Raw genomic sequence first — 24,881 nt, 5'->3', positions numbered from 1 at the left:
AAAACAAAGCAGTGGATAATTAATCTGTGTAAACTAAGTGCTCTTGGTGTGTGTATGTGTGTGTGTGTGTGTGTGTGTGTGTGTGTGTGTGTGAGTGTTTGTGTGTCTGGGTGTATGTGTGTGTATCTGAGTGTGTGTGTGTGATCTGTGTGTGTGTGTGTGTCTGTGTGTGCCTGTGTGTTTGTGTGTGTGTGTGCTACGTGTATGTGCTATGTGTGTGTCTGCATGTGTGTGTATGTACACATGTGCTAGCTCTGCATGGAGGTGTATATGAAGGCCAGACATTGACATTAGCTATCTTATTCTATCACGTTCCTCATGATTTTGAGACAGGACAATTGGCTAGGCTGACTGGCCAGTGAACCCCCAGGATTCTCCTATTTTTTTTTTCTCCCAGCACTAAAGTTGCAAGTGTTTTTATGTGGGTGCTTGAGCCAATTCCTGGGCCACAAACTAAAGCATCTGTAATTAAGAGAGCAAAAATGTTAGCTTTCTACAATACACATCTACCTGCCCTATCTACCTGCCTACTCCTCCTTCCCATGACTATTATAAGTACAGTTCATGTTCCATAAAGAAGGCAACACTTTATCTGAAATTTAGATGAAATGTTTTTTTTCTCCAAATACCAGACTTTGCCATGTTCTGCACAACTTGGTCCTGTGTGTGTGTGAGGGGCACCTACTATACAATCAAAAACCCAGAAAGTTTATTCTGTGTAGACAGAAGATTTTTTTCTGTTCGGTCCCTCATCCATTCAGTCCCAAATGAACACAGAGAATCATATTAATTATAAACTGTTTGGCCTATTGCTCGGGCTTGTTACTAACTCTTACAACTTAAATTAACCCATAATTCTTGTCTATGTTTAGTCACGTGGCTTGGTACCTTTTCTCTTTGAGGCATTCTCATCTTGCTTCCTCTGCATCTGACTTGCGACTGCATCTCTGTCTTTCTTCTTCCCAGAATTCTCCTAGTCTGGTTGCCCTGCCTATACGTCCTGCCTGGCTACTGGTCAATCAATGTTTTATTAAACCAATACAAGAGACAAATCTGTACAGTGTATAAGAGCATTACCCCACAGCAGCTGGTGCGTATTCCAAAGGGAAGAGTCCAACTACCTTCAGTGGGAGGTCCCTGAAGGGGAGCAGTCTCAGGATTGCTGCAAATATCCAGAAGGAGGAGGCATGTGGTTGATAGTTTCTGCCCTCACTGGTCTTAGCTAAAGGCCAGTCCTTCCTTACTAGTACTTGGACCGGAGGAAGACTTTGCCGTTCCCCAGTCTTACACACTGGGGTCCTTGACATGGACTCCTTGCTAACAATATATGGTCATTTAGGACTTTCTCTGCTCCCCACAAACCTCCATAGGTCAGCTCTCCCAGAGAGAATGACTCCTTCTTTGCTTTCTTAGAGCTAAAGGTTTGGTTTTGTAAAGCACTTCCTCAAAAGCCCCATTTGATTTGCGAATGCTTGTCTTCCCAGCACGTGGGAGGTGGAGCCCAAGACCAACCATTCATCCTATTAAAGGGAAGTCTGGACTACACAAAGCCACCACCACCCAGGGCAACAACAGAAGCAGCCCTAACCATTATTTGTCTGAGGAATTTGCCATCATGTAACAACCTTCAAAGTCACTGAAAAACAAAACATAGCCCCTAGCTCTCTTTGCTGCAAGGGAATTCCTGGTGCGGCCTCCACCCAAGGCCCGACTCAGGATGTCTACTGAGCGCTTCCTACACTGCTTCGGCCTGTTCCGCCTTTTACAGTTTCTCCTGATACTTGACCATAAGAACTCTGAGCACACGAGGATGAAAACTGCAGTGAAGGGACTGACGTGAACCGCGCTGAGTGCTGTGGCGGGTCTTCCTTAGGTCGACTGTAAACTGCTCACTGGAAGCTGTCTTTCACCCTGATAACCACTCCACCTTCAAAGCTCCTTTATAAATTCCACTTCATCATACAGATCTCTGGGGGAAATGGGTAAAATCGATATATTGAACGTTCTTCTGAATGTGTCTTGGGACAATTTCTGGGCTAGAAATAAGCAGTGACACTCCGCCAAGTGGCACATACTGAAACCATCACGTGGGCTCCAGGTCCTTCTTAGGACAACCTTAGCCATACTCCCCTGCCCCCATGAGACCTCAGTAAACATGTCAGTAGGTATACACAGGCAGTGATGTGACCATACCACAGTGTGTTTAGCCTTCATTTCCAGTCTTGTTCTGCTTCCCTTGCTCGGGAGGTCCAAGCACCCCTTTGCTGCACCGTCCTACGTATTTGCACAGCACAGGGAGAAGCCTGTAAATCCTCTGGGCCTTACTGTAGGTGTGGCGGGTCTATCAGGTCTCTGCGTGTTGAAATCTGTCTCAGTCTCTGCAGCATGCCAGCAAAATGCCAAGCCCTGTTGGTGCCTCTTACTCCCCCATCCCTTTCCTCCCCCTTCTCTTTTTCTCCTCTCCCCTAATTTCCCCTTTCCTGCTCTGAACTAAGAGATTCCAAGTTCTGTCTTAATTGAAAGGAAGCGCCGTTACAGCTAGCATGCTTCGCAGAGGATAAAATGGAGGTAACCTAGCCGCTGAGCAACCTGTCCGAGGCCCTACAGAGCCGGGACAGACCATTGGCTTCCACTGCCCACGTGACTAGGCTCTATGTGATGCCGCCTCCCGATTTATACCTGTGACTGTTGGTGACTTCCCTGCTGGGGCTGGAGACCTCAGGAAGTGACTCGATTCTGGCCCAGGTGCTGTCCCTTTCTAGTCCTGGACGTGCCCACTTCTTTCTCTGTTCATCACGTACAGTTAGAAGGGTTGCTACCGTTCACAAACAATACTTCAATGGCAGAGCATTGTGGGGAACACCAGTAATCCTGATACTGGGGGAACTGAGGCAGACAATCAAGAGACATAGGCCTGCTGGATGTGGTACCACAGGCCTTTAATCACAGCACTTCGGAGGCAGAGGCAGTTCAAGGCTAGCCTGGGCTACTAAAGCTTTGTCTCAAAACACTAAAAATAAAAAATAAAATAAAAAATGCATAATTTATATGTAGGGAGATATACTTAAGCGATTCAAAGATTCAATTAAAAACCTTATTGAAAATATTCAAAGTGAGATTAAAATGGAAGGGGAGAAAGTAGAAGGCAGCAGTAAGTCGCAACAGGCTGTACACACGGGGAAGAAAAGCACACAAGTTGCCCAGGACTCTAAAATGTACAAATGAATTATGATTTATTGTGATCCTCAAAAGGGTAATAATTCTGCCGTTGACTGAAAGGGTAGCGCTCCGTGTTGTGGGAACCACAAGAGGACTTCTAAAGGCAATAACTCTATTTGAGACTCAATTCTAAAAAAATAGGAGAGGGTAACCGATTCCCAAAATGAATTTTGAGTGTTATGTCACTATCTAAATGTTTGTTTCAGAGTATGGTGTGTGTGTCTGTGCGTGCGTGTATGTACAAGGGAAACCTAAATTGAACTTTTAAATATTTATTTTTAATTTTTAGTTTTCCCTCCGTGCTGGTCCCTAGTCAACGCAACGCCCCACCGTTTCTTCCGGGAGGGCCCTGTCGTCCCTGGGCACCAGCCTTAGGCTCGGCCTCACAGCAGCCCGCCCAGCCGGGGAGCCTCGGCTCAGTCGGTGTACGACGCAGGTTCTGCTTCATCCGCATACCGAGTCCCCTCAGTGAGGGCCGCTTAGCTTCAGCGAACCTGGGAGTTTGGGACAAAACGAAAAGGTGAAATGACACCTCGCTGAGCTTTGCCAACAGTCTTTCCGCTGATCCCAAAACGAAAGAAAAAACCAGAGAATTAAACGAAGAGAAAAAAAACTGGAGGATGCGGGCATCGATCCCGCTACCTCTCGCATGCTAAGCGAGCGCTCTACCATTTGAGCTAATCCCCCACCACTGTTTACGTCTGCTTATCGGTTCCTCTAGAGGTAGTGCAGAGCACAGCAAAGCACAGAAGTAGAGTTCAAAATAAGACTCGTGGCTGAAACTGAAAAAAACTAAAAAGATGAGCTCCTTCCTTCGAGCCGGAATCGAACCAGCGACCTAAGGATGTCCGCGGCCGTACGCCTACAGTCCTCCGCTCTACCAGCTGAGCTATCGAAGGGAGCGGATGGCCGTCCGGCAGGTCGGCTTCATAACGCCGCGTCACGGCCCCGTGTGGCGCTCTCGCGGGGCCTGCAGGGAGGCCATGTGTCACCTCGGCGCGTGGGACTCGGAGCTCGCGGGGTCGTGCGATGGAGGAAGCGACCCTCGACCGCGGGGCAGCCGCATTCTGGAGCGTGTGTGAGCACGCTCGGAGGAGGGGGGTCGCAAAAGGTTGCACAAGAGCGGAGGCAGACGTGCCTGATTTGGAGCGAAAGTTCTAAAATTACCAGGAAGCACTGGGGTAAGAAGTTGATGAACTGGAGAGCTGACGCTGAAAAGGGCCAGTAGGAAGTCAGAAGAAACTTGGGGAAAATGTTACGGTCTCCTTCGAGCCGGAATCGAACCAGCGACCTAAGGATGTCTCCTGCAGGAAGTCAGCTACAGTCCTCCGCTCTACCAGCTGAGCTATCGAAGGGACACAAGGGGCCTTTTTGCCCCTTGACACTGAGCAGGTGTGAGTATGGGGCATTCAGCCGGGCAAACGGAGCTGAGCATGCGCACTTCCCAGGACTCGCGACTTTCTCACAGCCGCACGTCGTTTCACGCGTGCGCACAACAGCAGCCCCGCCTCACTGACCACCCTGAGCCGCCCAGAAAGGACTGCAGCGCAGTAGGCAGTCGGCTTCCCGTTCGTCACCTGACTGCCCCTGGCACCGCTTCCTTTCTTACCCCACGTCGCCCGGGTAACCTCTGAGGACGACCTGATGCTGTCATCCTGAAAGCCCCCACACTCTCCTTCATCGACGGGCCAGTGGCGCAATGGATAACGCGTCTGACTACGGATCAGAAGATTGTAGGTTCGACTCCTGCCTGGCTCGAGTTTTTGTCGCCTCTGTTTTAGAACCTAGCATTTGTGAATAAAACAAACCCAAGATCCTAAAACAAACCAGCGAGAAACGTTTGCATTCTCATTTCTGTAGCGCTGTGTGCGCGGGGCAGGTCAGTTCTGAAGCCCTGGCTGCCAGTCCCCTGCTGAGCAGTCCCTAGAGGTGAATCCCTGTTACTCCCCTCCACTCATACAATGCAGGGAAACTCACGAAGTATACCAAAGTTCTCCTTTTAAAATATGGTTCTTAGTTTTCACAAAGTAGTACCTCCCAAGTGGGACATTTCTTGGAAAGTTTGAGTTAGTAAAATGTTAAGGGCTTGTCGCCATTTGCTCAGTTGTCAGTTTGAGCACAACGAGCTCCGTGGACGCTCCGGTGCCGACGATCGCGGCGCTCTAACGCTGAGGTCTGAAGTTGGAGCAGAGGGACGTGTTAGGTCTCAGGGCCGGGACACGCGGCGGAGGTGCGGACTCTGGGCTCCGAGCCTCTCGGTCCCTACCTGGGACAGAGTCCTGGCTCCTTGCGCCTCTCTCCCGACCCCTACCCGCTGCCCAGGGACCGGGCGGGGCCCCTTCCCCGGCTTCTTTTTCCTATAGAGCCCAGCCTCATGGCCGCTTGGCTTCAGCCTGTCCTCATGTGGCCTGGTTCAGTTTGCAGGCCGCGATCACTGTGGACTCTTCCAGAAGCCTCTGCCGTGCTCCCCTAGATTTGCAGTAAGACCCCAGCCCTTAGGAGCAGGCGCGTCCTCCTGTTGGGTCTGTTTGTCGATCAGGACTAGCTATTTTAGTTTTTAAAATGGAAATGCAGCGGCTTGCTTAAAGGTGGCTAAAGAACCAAAGACGTAAGAGGGTGGGAAAACATAGACTTATTTGAAAATGATGGGGATTTTTTTTTTTTTAGTTTCCTCTTGATATTTGTCAGTTTTTACGTGCTGGTATCTTTAAAGCTGTGTAGTGTTTCTCAGAATGTTTTTTTTTGGGGGGGGGGTTGTTTGTTTTTTAAGTTACCTTCGTGGAAGATGAGCGAGTGTTGCTTTCCTTCGCCTGAGTTCATAGACAAACCAAATCATTTAAGAGCAAAGAACCTCTATCTTATTTTTGTTTCTTTTCTCTCACGCACAGAATGGCAAACAAGATAATTATCTGCGGGTCATTGTCATGGCTACCATTGCACTGTGACAGAAACCGTTACCCTGAAACAGCCTGTCTGGAACAGTAGGGGACCGGGAAGTGTGTGATTTCTGGCTCTGGTGACCAAATTTCATGTGAGCTGCAAGAGCATCCCTAGGAAACAGAGGATGAAAGATCGGTGTCTTTAAGGCCCCTCCCTCAGTGCCCTCAAAGCATTTCTCTAGTGTCACAGTCTCCGCTAAAGGTTCCCAAGCTTTATGGATATCTCAGTCTATCACAGAGAGACCCGTTCTTGGGCAAGACTGTAAAACTCTCCCTTGTTCTGGCATTTTTTTCATGACAAGGAGCCAGCGAGTTGTGCACAGAGTTTCTGCCTCCACGCCCCACTGAAAAGACTTCATAAGAAGAGAAGGAGTGAGGGGAGGAGAAAGACAAAAACCATTGCTATGTCAAAAGCGAGAGTTGGAAAACAAACATTTGGAGTTGGAAAGCAAATGAGATTATAGAATGGGGGATGGGGCACCCTTCAAAATATGCATCATGCAGCTCAAAAAGCCGGAACCCTTTTCTACCCAGAGTTCTCAAGAGGCCCGGGAGCAGGGGTGGAGGCAACAAGATCAGTGGCCCAAATACTGCTCAGCTGTTGTTGAATTCCCCCCCCCCCCCCTGCTAAGCGGAGGAGAGCTGCCTGGGAGAGCCTATGGGAAGAGATAGCTGGGGAGAGCGGGAGATCAGCAACAGACACATAGAGCATCCAACCTGAGTCCGTGCCTACCTGCCTGGGCCACTACTCTCTCCACCATGACGGCCATGGAATCACCCCTGAAACTGTAAACAAGCCTTACCCAATGAAATGCTTTCTCTCTCTTTTTAAATGTTTTTATTTATTTATTTATTTATTTATTTATTTATTTATTTGGTTGGTTGGATTTTCGAGACAGGGTTTCTCTGTGTAACATCCCTGGCTGTCCTGGAACTAGCTCTTGTAGACCAGGCTGGCCTCGAACTCACAGAGATCAGCCTGCCTCTGCCTCCTAAGTGCTGAGATTAAAGGCTTGTGCCACCACTGCCGGGCAAAATGCTTTCTTTTATAAGTTGCATTGGTCATGACATCTCACCACAGCAAAAGACTGTAATTAATACAATATCTAAATGCCTTTCTGAGACAAAATAAATATTATTTGAAGATTTCATACTGGTAAATTTTCCAGAGAGATGAAACTGAGACAGAATTAGAATATACATCTTTAATGAGGAAGTGGAAAGGGGGAAGATCAGGCCCTGTTAGGGAAAGACATCATACAGTGATGCCGAGCTGACCGCTTCTGTAGTACCCTTGGGTGCTCCATGGCAAGTAAGAGCCCTGGGGCCCTTAGTACCACTGTCTTGCTAGGTCACTGGCCAGAGGCTGATACCATCTAAAGGATCCATAACATTCTACTAACTATTGTGCTTACAGAAGAGCCGACCTGGTAGGAAGCCACTAGGCTCTTGCAGCATGTCCTCAGAAGGGACTGTATGACCCAGGTTCTCCTTGACTTCATGTTTTACATCTGACCCTTCAAACAGATGCTAGTTAGTTGCTTTTGTTTGTTTGTTTGGTTGGTTTGTTGTTTCTTTCAAGACAGGATTTCTCTGTGTAACAGTCCTACCTGTCCTTAACAGCCCTACCTGTCCTGGAACTTGCTCTTGTAGACCTGACTGGCCTTAAACTCACAGAGATTCACCTGCTTCCGCCTCCAGTGCTGGGATTAAAGGCGTGCGCCACCACCACTGCCCAGGTAGTTAATTGTACCTGTCTACTAGACAGAATTCAGAGTCACCCAGGAAGAGAGCTTCAGGTGAAGAATCGTCTAGATCAGGTTGGCCATGTCTTGTAGAGGATGTAGAGAATTGCCTTGGTTATTAGTGTGGCAAGACCTAGTCCACTGTGGGTGGCAGCATTCCCTAGACAGGGATTCCTCAACAGAGAAAAAGTGGAAAGTGCACTTGATCAGAGCAACAACAAGCAAGCAAGTCAACATATGTGTTTCTCTCTGCTCTTGACTGCGGATGTGATGTGACCAGGAGCTGTCCAGATTCCTGCCAGGATAGTTCCTCAGAGATAAACTGTATCATGTGACCAGCAGCTGCCCAAATTCCCACCTGGATAGTCCCTCAGTGATGAATTGTACCCTGGAACTGTAAGGTCAAACAATCCCTTTTTCCCCAAAGTTGTCTTTTATCAAGGGATTTTACCACAGCAACAGAAATAAGACTACAACATCCCATAGTTACAAAATTGCTCTGTCGCTTCCTGTGATCACTGTGACCAGAGACTGTCTGATGTACAGGACTGTCTTCCAAGACAGACACATCATCTCAGAATTCTAGCTGGGCCTGCCTAAAGATCACCACAACTGATGCGCCCTCTTGGAAGGACTGAGTGAGAACGGTCATGGAACACTCACCTGAGTATCTAGCCACCCCTCCAGCCAGGTGCATGCAAATCTGCCTTAATTACACATGACCTTGGGGGCTCTGGGAAGGACAAGATGATGTAAAGACAAGGGATAGTGCTCCTTCGATGTGGCCATAGGGAATCCTCAACCCTAGCTGGCTAAAGTGTCTCCATCTTCTCATGTCCTAGAAAGATACCATTAGGCCCACCCTAATGCCTACATTTTAGCTTAAATACCTCTTGAAAGGTCTGTCTCCAAATGTCACATTCTGAGGTATGGAAGTTAAGTCTTGGATAGACGGATTTGTGGGAGGATGACAGTTTAGCTCATAACACGGGCATCGATTCGTCAAACTGTGCCACATTTCAGTTTGTTTTATTTTGGGCCATTTTTTCTACAAAGTCTTTTTAATATTATTTTTATTTTTTTTAAGAAATTCTTAAGTATCTTTATCCTACTTTTCATAGGAAAGTAAGACAAGCATCATCTCTCTAGACCCTTAGTCACACTGCTATTGTACAAGTATCGATTGCCTTGTGACAGATAAATCTCCCTGGGGCCATCTGGCCTATGCTCCCCACATTTGTCCTGATTACAGTACCATCCTGCTGCGGCACATACATTAGCGAGAATTTCTCCATTGTAGTGAAATTCCTGAGACAGGACAACTTGATCCAGGGGTTGATTCGGCTCCCAGCGTCAGGGGTTGAAAATCCAAAGCGCACAGTAATGCAGCTAGACGGCTTTCCCTCTGGGAGAAGCAACCAAGGCCTACCCCCTTCCCCTGAGGCCCCAGCCACAAACCAAGGTGCAATTTTGTCGAAGTTCACTGTAGAGGAACGAGTGAGTTTATCGGACTTCCTCACAGAGCATAGATGAAGGGTATGCGAGCGCCTTTTCCAAAAGACCACGCCCCACAGCTCTGTATCCACGCCCCGAAGACTTTATGTTTTCTTCTAAGGTCTCTTGTACAACGCCCTGATGCTTAGGTGTGTTAGACAGTACCTCCAGCAGAACATTTTAAGTGGCAAAATGAACAAACAGCACAAAAATGCAAACCCATACCACTCCAAAGGATGTAAAAGATAGTCGTTTACATTAGGAGAGCTACCAGCAACAGACAACGTGGCCCTGCTCAACCTCCCTGGGCCCAGCGTTGCTCTGCAAGCCACACCGCCTCCCACTCCCGTATCCACTAAAGAATGGGCAAGTGCTGTACTGGTTCATTAGGTGAAGGGGTTCAGAAGATGCTGACCCCAAATCTGCTGCCTTGATATACTGTTTGCTTGAGCTCAAGGTGCCGGAGAAAGCAGGGACAAGGAGGACACTCTACCTAAAGGCAAGGAAAAATTTTCCTAAGGGGAAGGAATGCTCCATGTACCAGGAAGAGAGCATTCTTAACACGGGGGACTTGGAGTTGGTATCAGAATAAACTCACGGAAATCGCTCTGACTTTTCATTAGTTCTCCGTCCCCCAGGTATTTTCAGGTCACTGTCACATTGACCCTAGCTCCAGCCCTTTCGTTTGTCACATGTTCACAGTTGATCAGTTTTATTCAAAGGAGCACTGTAGCTTTTGGACTTAATGGCTCTCTTGGGTCTTTCTTTTCTTTATGAAGACACACATGCATAAGGCATCAGGTAAAGCGTCCTTCCATTTTCTCCTCACTGATGAGCACTGACGTCAAGGTCTAGCCATAGAGCCTTGAGCACCCAGAAGCTTCTCCTCTGATATAGTCCACGTAGAAGTTCGTTGTCTCCCCAAATGTGAAATGTGAGCAGTGAGGATTAGCTGTGTTTTTATAACAAACTGAACTATAAATGGCATGTAAATTCACAACATCAAAAAGATCCCAGTAAGAACAAGGGACAGCTCCCACACCCTTCAAGGAGATTAACGGGGGTCTTTTGTATGGAGGACAGGTGGCTCAGCTGACCTCCATCCAGTCCCCAGGGCCCCACAGAGCCTGGCATGCTCACTTGTATCTTTCAGATTCAGGAAAACAGAGGTTCTTGATGGTTGCATTCCCTCTGCATCTTCCTCGGGTCTGACTGGGGGTTGTGAGGAGGTTATAGCAGGGGCAGGAAACCTTCCTTCAGGGACACTTTCTCCACACACTTACTTGACAGCTGCTGGGCACCGTTCCAGAACAACGGAAAGGAAGCATCAAAACCCTGACCCGCTGGAGCAGGCAGTTCTGGAGAGGCAGACAACAGCACCCAGAGTTGCTCACCAGAGCTGAGCGCCACAGAGGGAGCCGAGGCACAGGAGACCTGGAGTGTGGCACGGAATGCGCCTATCACAATGGCATGTAAACACAGATGACCAGGGCAAAGTCAGCTGCTATGAAGTGTGTGCACATCAGTGCACACGCAGACTCACATGCATCCCTTCTTCGAAGGGGCGGCAAGCATTAAAGTCAAAAAAGTCAAAGTTTCCCAAGCTCTATTTCCTTTGTGTTATGAAAAACTAATAAGAGATTACTAATTTGGAAGTTTGACAGGAGGATGATATTTTTACTAATGGAAAACTTCACAATTTGTACCTTACTTCGTACAATGGAGAAATTGGGTATAATTTCAGTTTTATTATGAATAGATAACATTTAAAGTCATGAAAAGATTTTGCGTCTTATTGTACGGGTGGTATTGAAATGCCTCACTTTTAGATGCCAGCAATGTTCTCATCCCAATTTTATGGGCTCAGAATAATGGAACAGAATACATGAAGTTGGGTTTAGAGACCTATGGTAATCACTTCAAGTTGGGGAGGGATAAATCAGGATGTATCAGATGCAAGTACTATTATCACATTACATTGTGTCTGACTTTACAGAATTTACTATCAAGGAATATCATCCTTTAGCAGGTAGACCTTAAAGCCCGATTACCTTAGCCCAAACGCTGGCTTTCCTGTCATTAGTATTCATGGCTCTCTGATCTCCGATTCTTCACCGGTGGAATGGTAACTAGCTACAGTCCTAAACTCAGAGAGTTCCCATAAGGACTGCAGGAGCTGACTTACACAAGGCCCTCAGAGTAACGACGAGCAAAAGGTGGGTGTGTTTGATGCTAGGGAACCTTTACAGGGTTTCTTAATGCCCTCTAACCATTCTGGAAAATTACAGGAGGAACCTGATATTTTGGAATTTTTAAAATAAGTTTTTTTGGGGTTCTGGGGACAGGACCAGAATATGGTGTATACTAGACATGCACTGAACACACCCCCAGCACCCTGTTTCTACATAACCAACCACTACAGAGTCTTCTATTTTGAGACAAGGTCTCACTTTGTAGTCTTAGTTGACCTGGAGCTTTAAACTCATAGACATCTGCCTGCCTCTGCCTCTTGAGTGCTGGGTCTGAAGGCATGCACCATCATGCCAGACCCCAACATTGCCTTTGAAATGAACAAACAAAACAGCTCACTCAGAGATTTTCACAGCTATTGATGGATCTGAGACTGTGATAAAGGAGCCACGAAAACTTCCCTAGAAAGGAGGTGCTGCAAGGAGTGGGGGAGGACAGGAAGTCTTCAGCTCACCTCTTAGCAAGACTCAGAAAATAAGGAGTCGGGGATGCATGTTCAGGCCACGGCACACGTGGAGAGGTCAAAGGGCACTCAGAAGTTGGTTCTCACAATCACACGGGTTCACTTGGGTTGTAAGGCCTGCCTGCATGGCAAGCATCTTTATCCACTGAAACATCTTCTTGGCCCCTCAGATCTTCTGCCTTTTAATATGAAGTTAAGCTAAAGATTAATCAGCACACACACTTGCATGTATATATATATATACGTATATATATATATATATATATACGTATATATATATATATACTGCTTTCCCCATTGTTCGATATCTTTTATGTGTTGCCTTTGAACTTAGGTTAGCTTCAAAAGCTTGCTTCTAAAATAATATTCCTTGTTAGTATATTCATATCCAAGCAGATCACTTTTTAATCCAAAAGAAAAAGTTGCAATTTCATCCCAGGAGTGAAAATTGTGTCAGGAAAAAAACAATTACTCTTTGCTAAACCCAAAATGTAATAATTTAATAAACACCGAGAAAACGACCCTCAACAACCAGACTCGTTGGGCGTGAAAATTCGATATCTGAGTCGACAACAGAGAACAGCAAGCCCTTGTAAGGTTGGCCCACTCTTCCTGGCCTGGGAATGAGCCTGCGCCTGGTGGGTTTTAGGCCCTGGAGCAGCCGATGGCCAGATTTTTGGCTATTAGGAGCTCTGACGGAAGGTGGTGAGCAGGATGTGTTAACAGCTGCCTGAGAACCGCTGATTTCATTCTCGGAGTGTGATTTGGCATCTTGGGTACAGTCCCGGACCAGCATGGCAATTCCAGAAAGTCACAGCATGCTTACCCTTTTACCCGACACCCTCCTGTTCTCCTTACAGAGAAAGAAAGGTGCCTCTCACATATGCCAGGTGCTGGGAGGTAACCGACAGGCAGTAGGCGTTAGTTTCTTACATTGCCAGAAATGCTGCTATAAACTCTGATTTGAGAGACGGTGCTAGAAGTCACAGGTGCCTTGTCAGATGCGACTCTGCAGTGGCTTTGCTGGGTCTCCATCCTGGCCGTCTATAGCTGAGAACCACCCAGGAACTGGATGAAGATGACCGTTTTTTCGGGGCTCGGATCTCATCCATACTGGGCTGGGTTTTGGCGAGGAGGATTTTGGTTTTCTCAAGGGATTTCTCTGCTTGGAGAAGAATGGTGTTCTTGAAATGGGCATGGCTCTTAGAACAGATGGGGGCTTAGGGACGGCACCCTGCTCGAGTGTTTGAGAACCACAGCTCTATAACCAGATGGCCAGGAGTCGGGAGGCAGCGGCCATTTCTATCTTGCTTCACTTCAGGAATATATCATTAAACACTAATATTGAAAAAAAAATAGCAAGCTAAGCTTCCTTAAGAGCAAAGGCTGCGGCCGCCTTTTTATTTCTCTTTTTATTTCTCCATTCTGCAGCACAGCTTCAGTCCTGGCTTCACAAATATTCCTCAACTAGCTACTGTGTGTCAGGAATGACAACACACACAAATCCTTATCTTCAAAGTGCAGAGACAGCACATTAGTGGAGGGTGCTAAGGAGAAAAGAAGCGGGGGGAGGGGTGCCTCATGATGTCTGGCTGAGGAGGGCTCACAGGGAAGACATCTGAGGAAAAAGGCCTAGAACAGGGGTTCTCCAACTATGGGTTTCAGTCCTCTTGGTGGGGAGTCGAATGACCCTTTCATGGGGGTTGATTCGTAACAGTAGCAAAATTACAGTTTTGAAGTAGCAGTGAGAACAGTTTTATGGTTGGGGGGGTCACCACAGCATGAGGAACCGTGTCAAAAGGTCGCAGCGTTAGGGGGAGGGAACCACCGCCCTAGAGGATCCTCTTCATCTTCCAAGTCTAACTGTGCTACGGCCTAAATCTAACTCCCGCTCGAGCTGTAGCCCGAGAGAGTAGCAGAGGCTTCACCCAGGAAAGCCCCAAGCTCTCCCTGGCAGGGTGTGTGGCCTGCAGAGAGTCTTGTCTTGGTCCTCTGTGACTTTACAGTCCTTGTCTTGCTCTGTCCTTGCTGTTTCTGAGGACTCAGCGTCTATGTCTGTGTGATCCTAAGAGCGGCCACGTCTTTTGGCAGGACAAGCTGGGACTTAACTCTTGTCCCTCAGGCATCCAAGTGTCATCAGAACACCGGGCGTGTTCCCTGTAGTGTCCCAAGTCTGGGCTTCTAGGAATGCCCTCCAAATCCCTCAAATCCACATTGAGTTTTAAGAACCTTAGCGATCCATCCCCTTCTCAAGCTTTGGGGGCCACTTGCTAACAGTCAGGCTCCTAACAGAAACCTGGGTGAACATCGTGTTAGCGAGGTAGGCCAGGCACAGGTGAGACACCCCAAGTGATGTGTAGCCATGTTGGTAGAGGGCTTGCCAACTATGTGCTTTTATGATTTTTTAAAAATGCTAGCTGGTCCCCGGCAGCAGTAGGCAGGCAGCGGGCTCTGGGAGCAGCCAGTCCCAGACAGAGACCGCTGCAGGTCCCTGCAAGCTCCCCGGAGCTGTTGCTGGTCCCAGCGAGGCAAGCGGCTGGGCAGGCTGATCCCGCCATGCGGGCGGATGTGAGCAGGCAGCGCATGGGCAGACACATCATACAGAACAGACTTGGATATTTATTACTTAAAGAAGAGAGAGACTGTGGGGGAAGAAGGAGAAGAGAAAGAAGACAGACAGAGAAGGGTCCGAGAGAGACGCACGCACGCCAAGAGGGGACAGAGAAAATCTAAGATGGCTGGGAAGGGGGGAGGCAGGGGGTCACCCGGGAATGGGCGTGGCTTGCCTCTTATAGAGATGAAAACCATAACATGCGTGACAGCCTGGGGTCAGCAATCCCTGGTGCTGTGATATCCGTGCATGCATAACTGTAGTCCAAGCTCTTGGGAACTGGAGGCAGGGGATGGAGGAGGTCAAGCTAAGGAGTTAGTTCAAGGCTATTCTTGGCTGAATGTTCCACTGTGGCTGGGGTGGGTCACAAGCTGTGGCGTATCAGGGTAACTAGAGGGTGTGTGGGTACATAGTGGGCCATGGGGTCCTGTGGAAAGAAGGAGGAAAGTGGGAGGCAAGAGGCAGGCCAGGCCAAGGAAAAGATAAAGTCAGAGACCAGGGATTAAAACAGCAGGGAAATATGTGAGGAAGAAGAAAAATGAAGAAACGCACTGTGCCTCCTATGTTAAAGCTGTACTATGTTCAGGACAACAGAAGTATGGCCTGGGCCCCAAGTTGGTCTGTTAGACCTAGGTGAGTCTCCAGATGTTGTCGTTGAGGGGGTCTAGCCTGGGGTCGCCCTGCAATCTCTCTTGGTTCTTGGTTCAGATGCAGATGTAAAGAGCTGGCAGGATCCTGCTACCGCTGTTAGGAAGTTCAGCTCTCAGGAGGGCGAGGGAAAACAAGCCACGCTCCCGGCTGCAGCTGCCCAGCTCAACCTGATGAAGCTCAGATTATAATCCTATTCCCATGTCTGGTGCCCCAGACACTTTAGGAGAAGCCATATATTGTCTCGGAGAACTTTTTCCCTTTAGAAGCCTGCAAGTGCCAGAGAAATCCTTTGCCACATGAGCTGCTTCTGAGATCTCTATCCCAGAACCCTTGCTGCTGTGGCCAGTCATTAAGACATCCTTGGCTGAAAACATGTCTCGGGGCCTGCACAGCCTACAGTCTCCAGCTTTGACCTAACAGTGTGTGTGCAGTCTACAGTCTCCAGCTTTGACCTAACAGTGTGTGCAGCTACAGTCTCCGGCTTTGCTCTAACAGTGTGAGCAGCCTACAGTCTCCAGCTTTGACCTAACAGTGTGTGCAGCCTGTAAGAGTCTGCACTTTCCAATGGATACCCACACCCGGTTCAGGCTGCGTGCTTTCCCGAACTCGAGCCCACGAGAATGGACGATTGCCCTGAGGGTTGAGAAAGAGACACACACACAAAAGAGACCTTTGCTCATTTACCAGAGTAAATGGCAACTTTATTAAACTCAAGTTGGGTATATATACCAGTGGGCTAGAAGGATCGAAAATGCAAGGCCTCCTCCCATCCATAAGCAGGAGGAGAAGATCAAAGCTTCCCGGCCCCTTGGGCAGGGTCAGCTAGGGAAGGCAGGCTATCAGCCCACTGCTAAGACTTTGAATACAAGTGGAATCACCATAACAAAGAGAACCAGGTTCTTGCTAAGTTATCCCCTCAAGCCAGAGCTAGTGCAGAGTCTCCAGAGAGCCGGAGGTCACACGGCCCTGCCCCTGCGAATCGAGAGGAGAAGGGAAAAACCTTGGCAGCTACAGCAGCCTACAGTCTCCAGCTTTGATCTAACAGTGTGTGTGGCTACAGTCTCCGGCTTTGATCTAACAGTGTGTGTGCAGTCTACAATCTTAGCTTTGACCTGAGTGTGTGTGCAGCCTACAGTCTCCGGCTTTGACCTAACAGCGTGTGCGCCTACAGTCTCTGGCTTTGATCTAACAGGGTTTCTCACAGGGATCTCCAAGGGAATGCCTGTTTTCCTTGAGTTTTCCCAATTCTAGAACTGTATTTTTGGCTCACGACTTCTTTCCTCCATCTTCAAGGCATGCCTTCGGTCATGCTGAGATCCCATTGCGTCTCTCAGAGCATTCTTCCACAGTTCAAGGATGTCTGTGATTTTACCGGATCTGTCTGAACCTCACAGTTCATAGGATCACATATGCCTGGAGCTTTTGCCATAAATGTGCCATGGTCACAAATGCTCTAGCATTTATGATATGCAAATCAGGATATGCAGGAGGCGGGTTGCATGTGCCTATCATGGAGATCATGTTCCTTTAATGGGAATACTCTTTGTAAATCAGGGAGCAAGCAGTGCCCTCTTAGGTACATGGATTTCCAGGCTAGTCTTCCCAAATAGGTTTTAGCCTACATACCATTTGTCATGTAGAAATAGCACATAAAGTACTCCCAATAATGATATATATATATATATATATGTAAACATAAATGCACATATAAATATATGTTCTATCCAATCAAAAGCTAACATCCATGAACACGAGCAATGTTTGTCTTTCTGAGTCTGGGATACCCAACTCTGGATGATGGTTTCGAGCTCCATCAATTTACCCACAAGTTTCATGCTTCTTAGTGGAAAAATATTCCACTGTGTAAGTGTACCACATTTCTCTACCTACTCATCAGTTAATGGGCATCTATGCTGTTTCTAGCAGCAGTGATCATGGAGGAGAAGTATCAAGCCTCATGCTCAGGAGTAGTTGACAACACAAATCAGAATCTATTAGTTTTGTTGTGACTTAAACTTTTTTGTTTTGTATTTTTTAAGAGGAAGAAAGAAACTGAGGTTGGATGAGAAAGGTTATGTTAGGATCAGGAGAAGCTGGAAGGAAGGAAAAGAATATGATCAAAATGTGTCATATGAAATTCTCAAATAATGAACATTTATAAAAGATTATATTCTGGCATAAAATGGCAAGGAAATAAGAAGATGACCATGAAATCTTCCACTTTGGTAGCATGGTGTTGAGGTTAGGCAGAAGCCACTCAGGAAGGCCGCTGGCCTCTGAATGACCGTTGCGAAGCTGATGGCTGGCATCTCCCTTTCCTTGGACATCTCCCTCTCGTGTGAGGAACCACCCTTTGCTCCTCTGTTGCTGAGGCACGTTCTCCAGAACTCAGTCCTTCATTCAGTGGCATTTGCCTCTCATCACTAGAGTCAGAAACAAGCTGGGAGGGGAATATTGGCCAGATGCTCTCTGAGAATTTGATTCTGATTCCAAATCATGCCTGGCTCTTACCTTTAGCACCTTTGGACCAAATGCCTAAGCAAGCTGGAAATGAAAGTTAAAAATTCCATGTGAGAAAAAAAAAGGAGGTTGGAGAGAGAAAGAGGTGAGTTTTGAGGTCATAACTTGCTATCCAGAATAAGCCTGGTCTTCCTGTAGTCAGAACACAGGAAGGAAATGGTAAGCCCAAATTACCCACAGATTAGGCTATTTAGCCTTTTGTTTCCTCCAAATGCAAAGTAGTATTTATGTGTTGGTCATAGAGTTCCAAGCACTTGCTAGTTATCGGGGCTATTAATACTGGGTGCCTCCATGGGTCTTGTTGGGTGAGAGAGTTTATATGCATAAGAAGTCACATTGCATTTGTCTGCTTTGGCACATCATAATTTGTGGAAAACCAGCTCACATTTGCTAAATGCTTCACATTCCAGAAGCTGCTTCAAGACAGGAGCTGCATCTGGTCCCCAGCAACTTGGAGGTCAGAGGAGACATGAAGTCAGAAAGAGATGAATCATCCTATCCTCATCTCTCCTGGTCACAGATGAGGCAGGGTAGAAAGAAAAGACTAGGAAAGGAAAGAGGCTGTGGGTCTGAGACCCTATTTGCTTTTGATGCTCAGAAAGGCAGGAGACTTCAGGCTTCAAGAGGCCGCTGATAGGGGTGTCAAATGGTCCTCCAAGACATACGTGTTTCCGAAAAGGTGTCATAGAACAAAGGTAATAAATAAAGTTTACTCACTTAGAGCCAAGCGACATGCTCCCAAAGACCTCCTAATCAAGGACATGGGACAGCAATTAGGTTGTGCTAAATGTGTACTGTTGTATTAGTCAGGGTTCTCTGGAGTAACAGAACCTACAGAATTCTCCAGACTTATAGGCTTTTTTTTTTCATTTACTAGAATGACTTAATAGGCTGTGAAAAGTCAAGACTGCAATAGTTGCTCGCTCCACAAGTCTGGATGTCTCAGTTTATCTTCACTAGACACTGGATCTCAAAGAAGTAGGGTCTAAATAGGCTAGTGAAGGAATAGACTTGCCAGCAAGGTGAGAACAAGCAAGCAAAGAGAAAAAACTTCCTTCTTCCATGTCCGTATATAGGTTTGCAGCAGAAGGTGTGGGCCAGATTAGAGGTGGGCTTTCCCAGATCGAAGGATCTGGATTAAAGGCATGTCTTCCCTACCGCAAAGATCCAGACCAGAAGTGGGTATTTCCTACTTCACATTCCACAGTGATCCCTCACAATCATGCCCCTATTTTTGAGTTTTGATTAATTCCGGATATAGTCAACTTGGCAACCGAGAATAGCCATCACATATGCATGCTCCCAGCTCTCTCCTCTCTCGGACCCAGATAATCCCCATCTTAAACAGACAACTTTATTTACTGATTGTGATGGCTTGAATGAAAATGGATCCCATAGGCTCACATGCGTTGGCACAATTAGAGGAGCAGCCTTGGTGAAGTAGGTGTGGCCTTGTTGGAGGAAGTGTGTCACTGGGGGTGGGTTTTGAGGTTTCAGATGTTCAAGCCCAGGTCCAAAGTATCTTTTTCTCTCTTCCTGCTGCCAGCTGGTCCAGATGTAGAAATGTTAGCTCCTCTTCCAGCACCATTCCTGCTTGTGCCCACCATGATGATAATGGGCTAAACCTCTTAACTGTAAGCCAGCCCATTTAAATGTTTTCCTTTATGGGTTGCCATGGTCATGGTGTCTCTTCATAGCAATAGAAACCCCATCTAAGACAGAAATTGGTATGAAGGACTGGGGTATTCCTGTGATAGATTTGACCATGATTCCCTTTGGAGGAATGTGGACTTTGGTGATGTGGGATTTTCCTCTGTATACCGTTGGTTAATAAAAACAAAACTGCTTTTGGCTAAAGGCTTAACAGAAAATAGACATAGATAGATAGATAGATAGATAGATAGATAGATAGATAGATAGATAGATAGAGTAAACAGAATCAGTGAGAAGGCATGTACCTGCCTGCAGGAGATAGACTCCTCTGCCGGAACCTGCCAAAACTTTGTCAGAGTCTGGGTGTCCAGAAAATGAACAAGCAGCCTTCCACAACAAATTAGTGCACCAATGAAAACTGAATAATAGGCAAATTAGTGTGAACTTACTCACACTCATAATAATAATAATGAGTAAGAGTGAATACTTGTGAGTTATTATTTATGGACAATTTACATTGGTATAGATTCTATCTATTGATACAAGTTCAAATTATATTTTTATATTGAATATGCTCCTGTTTCTGCTTACAATATTTGGACACCAATGCAAAGTTATTTTGTCAGATTGTGTGCATGTGTATTTCTGCCTCTGTTTAAGACATTTTGTATACTGATGCAATTTTAGGACTTATTTATCATATTGCATTATATATTTCTACCTCTGATCAAGATACTTATACATTGTTTACATTGTTTCATTAACTTCACAGTTGTTTAAAGATTGTTTAATATTCTTTTCTGATATAAAGTCTTAGTCTTTAAGCTATATAGATATTAGGTATCATAGGCCAATAGTCATTCATGTTTGTCATACTTATAGTCAGACTAATTAGGTTCTTTAGATACATAGAGATCATATTCTACACTTTGGGACTTTGGATTAAGAAAGTAACCAAATGCTTTAAGTGGGGGGTTAATGGGCCATAACAGTGGGAGCAGGGAAGACAGTGATGATGAAGATGATTTAAACTGTGGGGGCCTGGCTCAAAAGGTTTCAGAGGAGAAGAATATTAATATGTGGCCTAGAGTTCATTCTTATGACACCTTATTGAAGAAGGTGACTGCTTTCTGCCCTTGTCCAAAAAATCTGCCTGAGACTAAAATTGAAAAGTTATAGGTCAGTGACTTTGGCGGAGGGAATTTCCAGACAGCCTGCTACTGACTGTCCTGCTTGGCTCTTAGGGGCTATGCTTATGCAGCTCCACAATGAAAAGGAGCAAGTGAAGCAAGAAAAAACATATAAAACGTACAGTTTGAGGAGAAAAGGGTATCAGGAAGTGAAATTGGTTAAAAGAAAAGCCTGATACTACATGACTAAAGGGAGTGGTCATCTCAGAGCAAGACCGCACCCGACTACATTTTCAACATGTGAAGAGGAATTAAAGAAAATCTTGGGGCCAGGTGTGGTGGTACACATCTTTAATTCCAGCACTCAGAAAGCAGAAGTTGGTGGATCTCTACGTTTGAAGCCAGTCTAGTCTACAGAGTGAGTTTTAGGTCAGCCAAGTTTAGGCAGTGAAGGAAACCACTGAAAACAGAAAGCTGGTGAAGATGTAATTGAACAAGGGGGCCCTGCTCCAGCCCCAGCAAGCAGCAGAACTTTGCGGCTTTGGCCACGTGGTTCTGACTCTCGAGCCAAGAATACAAGAAAGGCATTATGGAATCTCCCACCATGGCTAAAGAAAGTCACTGAGGCCAGGTGTATGTTGGGGTGTCCCTGCATGGAGGCCTAGAGAGGCCATTTTACTAAGCTGTGAAGAAGCCTGGATTGCCTTGGAGGAACTAAGATGTTGGAGACCCCAGAGTCCTGGTCTACCTGCCAAGGAAAACTACTATCAGGGAGTTGAACCAGTCCAACAAAGAGGAGTGTGTTACAGTCAACAAGTCTGAAAGGAGTTGGAGATCTGAAGGGCTTTTTGACAACAGACATGGAGATGCAGAATCTGGAGTTTGCTGAGCTGATTTTTGGTCTTGTTTTGGTCCAGCATTTCCTCACTATGCTCCTTTTCCTCCCCTTTGGAACAGTAATGCATATTCAGTGCCATTATGTTAGAATTCCATGGGTCTTAACATGCTGAATGAAGAAAAGAAAGGGGTGGCCAGCACAGAAGCGGGAGGGTGGCACCGAGGTACTCTTCGTCACGTTGAGGTCCGTAGCAGCCGCATCCTCTGTGCCCTTCTCATTGACCTCCACAAAGGACTTGTGCACAACCTTGGGCAGAAGGTTAGGTGTATGTGATCTGTGTCTCGATTTTGCATAGGGTCACAGCTAAGAAATCGCCGTGAGTCTCTGAAGAGACTTTGGACTTTTAAACGGTGTTGAGACTGTGATAGACTATGGAGACTTTTGAAGATGGATTGAATGCATTTCTGCATTATGATATGGCTACAAGCCTATGGTGACCTATGGTGACCAGGGGGTGGAATGAAGCGGTTTGGATGAGACTGGCCCCCATAGGCTCGCAGGGAGTGACATTATTAGGAGCTGTGGCCTTGTTGGAGTAGCAGTGGTCTTGTTGGGGGAAGTGTGTCTCTGGAGGTGTGCTTCTAGGTTTCAGACATTTAAGCTAGGCCCGGTATCTCTCTCGTCCTGCTGCCTACTTGTGATGTAGAACTCTCAGTTCCTTCTTTGGCACCATGTCTGCTTGCTTCCCTCTGGGATGATAGTGGACTAAGCCTCTGTACCTGGAAGCCAGCCCCAGTTCAATGGTTTCCTTTGTAAGAGATGGAATGGTCATGCTGCCTCTTGACAGCAAGAGAAATCCTAAGACACTGGCCTCCAAAAAAAAAAAAATCTTTCAACTTTTAACCCCGTTATAAATTAAAGTTTTTGGGCAATGTTAAAGAGGGAGTGGTTTCTTAGCAAGCTTTATAGACATAATTGGAAAGCCACCGAAATCCCATATATAATTGTTGTACAGAAACCTCATTGCAGCTGTCCCTTAGAGACACCTGACATGTCCTAGTAGGTGTGCCTGACGCTCTCTCAGGACACCTTCCTATTTTCAATCAATCTGATTTTGCTTCACGTGTGGCTCCCCCAGCAAACGACTGCCGAAGCCAGAGGTCCTTGTTGTGTGGTCACAGACCTCTGAAGAGAGCTCTCTAGGACGCTGCCAGTGTGGTGTGCATTTGTGTCCCTAGTGTCGGCCACACAAGGGCCAGTCACCACACACGTCAGAACTTGTTTCCTTAGCCTTCCAAACAAGTCTCTCTCTGCTTCGGTGTGCAGGGGGAGAAGCTCCAGCCCCTGCACAGTCTGAGCAGAGTTTCAGAGACTCTAAACTGTCAGAGATGGAACACTAGTTTCCACTGATGATGTATATTTAGCAGCAATTGACTATAATTTGGTGGGGTGGGGAGAAGAAACAAAAGGCAAAGAAGATGGCACTTTATGCAATGTTATGCAAAAAAAATATAACAAGAACTTGAAAAGGAACGTTACATAAAGAACTAAGAAAGGCTCAGGAAAAAGCCACATGTCGCCTTGCTGCTGTACCGTTTTAGAAACAGCCCAGGGTTCCTTCGGCATGGTGGGATTAAAGGGATCAAACAAACATCTGCCGAGGTGACTTTGAAGCCTAAGATGGCTAACATGCGAAGCTGATCAATATAATGAATTTTATGGGAGCGATGTTTTGCAACGTAACTTTGTAGACATTAGATCCACGTCCCTTACTTCGCGTGTGTCTCTCTTTCTTATCGGCCTCACACTGGCAGGTTATACACAGATCATTTTCCTAAGAAAGTGGTCAACGTACTGCTTGGGGCTGGGTCAGGCTCATGCGGATGCTCTGGCTCAGTTCTAAGATTTAACCAGGCTGACTATTTTTTGTTATTTTTAAAGCCAGTCTAAAAGAATTCCCTAGCCCTCATCTGTTCCTGTTTTTACTCAGTTTTAAGTAAATGTCATTTCTCTTTCAGGTCACATTTCTGTGATCCTTTTAAATATCGACAAAGGAGCTCCACAAACCCAAGCTCCTCAACTCTTCTTTGTGTTTCGCTTACGACACATGTGGCAAGTGTGACTATTGTGTGTAGCTAAGTAGGTGAAAAGTGTCTTTTCTTCTACAACTCGAGTCGGTGAGGAATAACGTCTGGCTCACCTTGAGATCAGACTCACAGAGACTGTCCACTGCCACAGTCTTGCCTTAGGCGAGCAGCATAAAACAACTCCTCAGGCCTTTATTCATCAAACTGAATGCTTTTCATTAGGAATTCTACACAAAGAGAAAGTCTGAGAAAATTATGTAGCAATCATCTTCCCCCTTAACCTAAAAATAAAATACAAATGTGAACGCGTTCACGGCATTTTATGTTCCCATTCCCCCACGACCACCCAGAGACAGGGCCAGACCAAGAGGAGGAGCTGCGAACCCTCTGTGGGCCCAACATCAAGAGTCTGTGCAGTAACTTCGAGATCCTTCTCTGATTAGCTGTGTCTTCTCATTTGCATTTGTGGGCTGGAGAACAACTGGAATGTCCGTATCTGGGGAGAAAAAACACAAGGACGCAATGATCAGACCTGCTTCTACCAAGTTCCTTTGATAATGGGGCAGATGGCGGGTGGTGGTGTTGAAACAGAGAAAAACACAAAGACGCAATCATCAGACCTGCTTCTACCAAGTTCCTTTGATAATAGGGCAGATGGCAAATCATCTCACAAGGCGTTGTCTGAGTTCTTCAAATTCTGCTATTTACAGGATTATAACAATTCCAGGTTGGACGTTGCCCATGAAAGCTACACATGTATGAAAATTGTCATTTATATGGAGGATGAGCCCTGGAGTTTTGTAGTCCATAACTACACGCATGGCTCTAGTTGGGACAGGAGTTAAAGCCTAGGACTAGCTTTGGTGGGGAATCCAAGAAGAAGCTTAACACATAAAGCTAGTGTCCAAAGTAGTCACACTTGCTCTTAAGTATTCGTGAAGTTCTGCTCTAGCGCTGAGCTGAAGAAGCTTCCTTAAAAACGTTTGAAAACAAACCAATAAGCAGACAAGTTGGCAGCCCGTGTCTTTTCAGTACCCTTGTCTTTTAGAAGACACCCAGAAAATCTCTCACTGTAAAGCTGTTCAATGCAAGAAAACTCTCAGGTTTCTCCCTAGCAGAGATCAGTGACTTCACATTCCACCTAGCACTAAAGAGTCCCTATAAAATTAAAGAAACTTGTACTTATAGTAAATACACACATGCACTCACACACAACTCATACACAGCCACACACACTCACACAACTCACAATCACAGAAAACAAAAGAAACATAGAAACAA

The 24,881-nt window shown here is 46.3% G+C and overlaps 1 protein-coding gene, 1 long non-coding RNA gene and 4 other non-coding genes across 9 annotated transcripts in view; 2 read left to right on the top strand and 4 right to left on the bottom strand.

The window, feature by feature from the left end:
* Positions 1 to 3,833: 3,833 nt before the first annotated feature.
* On the bottom strand, positions 3,834 to 3,906 carry Trnaa-agc (transfer RNA alanine (anticodon AGC)). The gene has a single exon. It is a non-coding gene; the product is annotated as a tRNA-Ala (tRNA).
* A 57-nt stretch (positions 3,907 to 3,963) lies between these two features.
* LOC148119587 (uncharacterized) lies at positions 3,964 to 6,991 on the top strand. Its single transcript, XR_015735130.1, has 2 exons — positions 3,964 to 4,952; positions 6,108 to 6,991. It is a non-coding gene; the product is annotated as an uncharacterized LOC148119587 (long non-coding RNA).
* On the bottom strand, positions 4,030 to 4,118 carry Trnay-gua (transfer RNA tyrosine (anticodon GUA)). Its single transcript is given in 2 exon segments — positions 4,030 to 4,065; positions 4,082 to 4,118. It is a non-coding gene; the product is annotated as a tRNA-Tyr (tRNA).
* On the bottom strand, positions 4,483 to 4,574 carry Trnay-gua (transfer RNA tyrosine (anticodon GUA)). Its single transcript is given in 2 exon segments — positions 4,483 to 4,518; positions 4,538 to 4,574. It is a non-coding gene; the product is annotated as a tRNA-Tyr (tRNA).
* Trnar-acg (transfer RNA arginine (anticodon ACG)) lies at positions 4,905 to 4,977 on the top strand. The gene has a single exon. It is a non-coding gene; the product is annotated as a tRNA-Arg (tRNA).
* Positions 6,992 to 23,904: 16,913 nt separating the features above from the next.
* Positions 23,905 to 24,881, bottom strand: part of Dnajc5b (DnaJ heat shock protein family (Hsp40) member C5 beta) — an 85,231-nt gene continuing 84,254 nt past the window's right edge. For all 4 annotated transcript variants that reach the window (XM_048420731.3, XM_048420732.3, XM_085677300.2 and 1 more), the window contains one exon: positions 23,905 to 24,096. In XM_048420731.3, coding sequence (XP_048276688.1) covers positions 24,002 to 24,096 — 95 coding nt within the window. In that variant the 3' untranslated portion in view covers positions 23,905 to 24,001. The remainder of the gene's footprint in view (positions 24,097 to 24,881) is intronic.

This window comes from Myodes glareolus, chromosome 16 (assembly GCF_982192425.1).
Source record: "Myodes glareolus chromosome 16, mMyoGla1.1, whole genome shotgun sequence".
NCBI lineage: Eukaryota > Metazoa > Chordata > Mammalia > Rodentia > Cricetidae > Myodes > Myodes glareolus.
The sequence above is the reverse complement of the archived record's forward strand: the minus strand, read 5'-3'. Positions and strand labels throughout refer to the sequence as shown.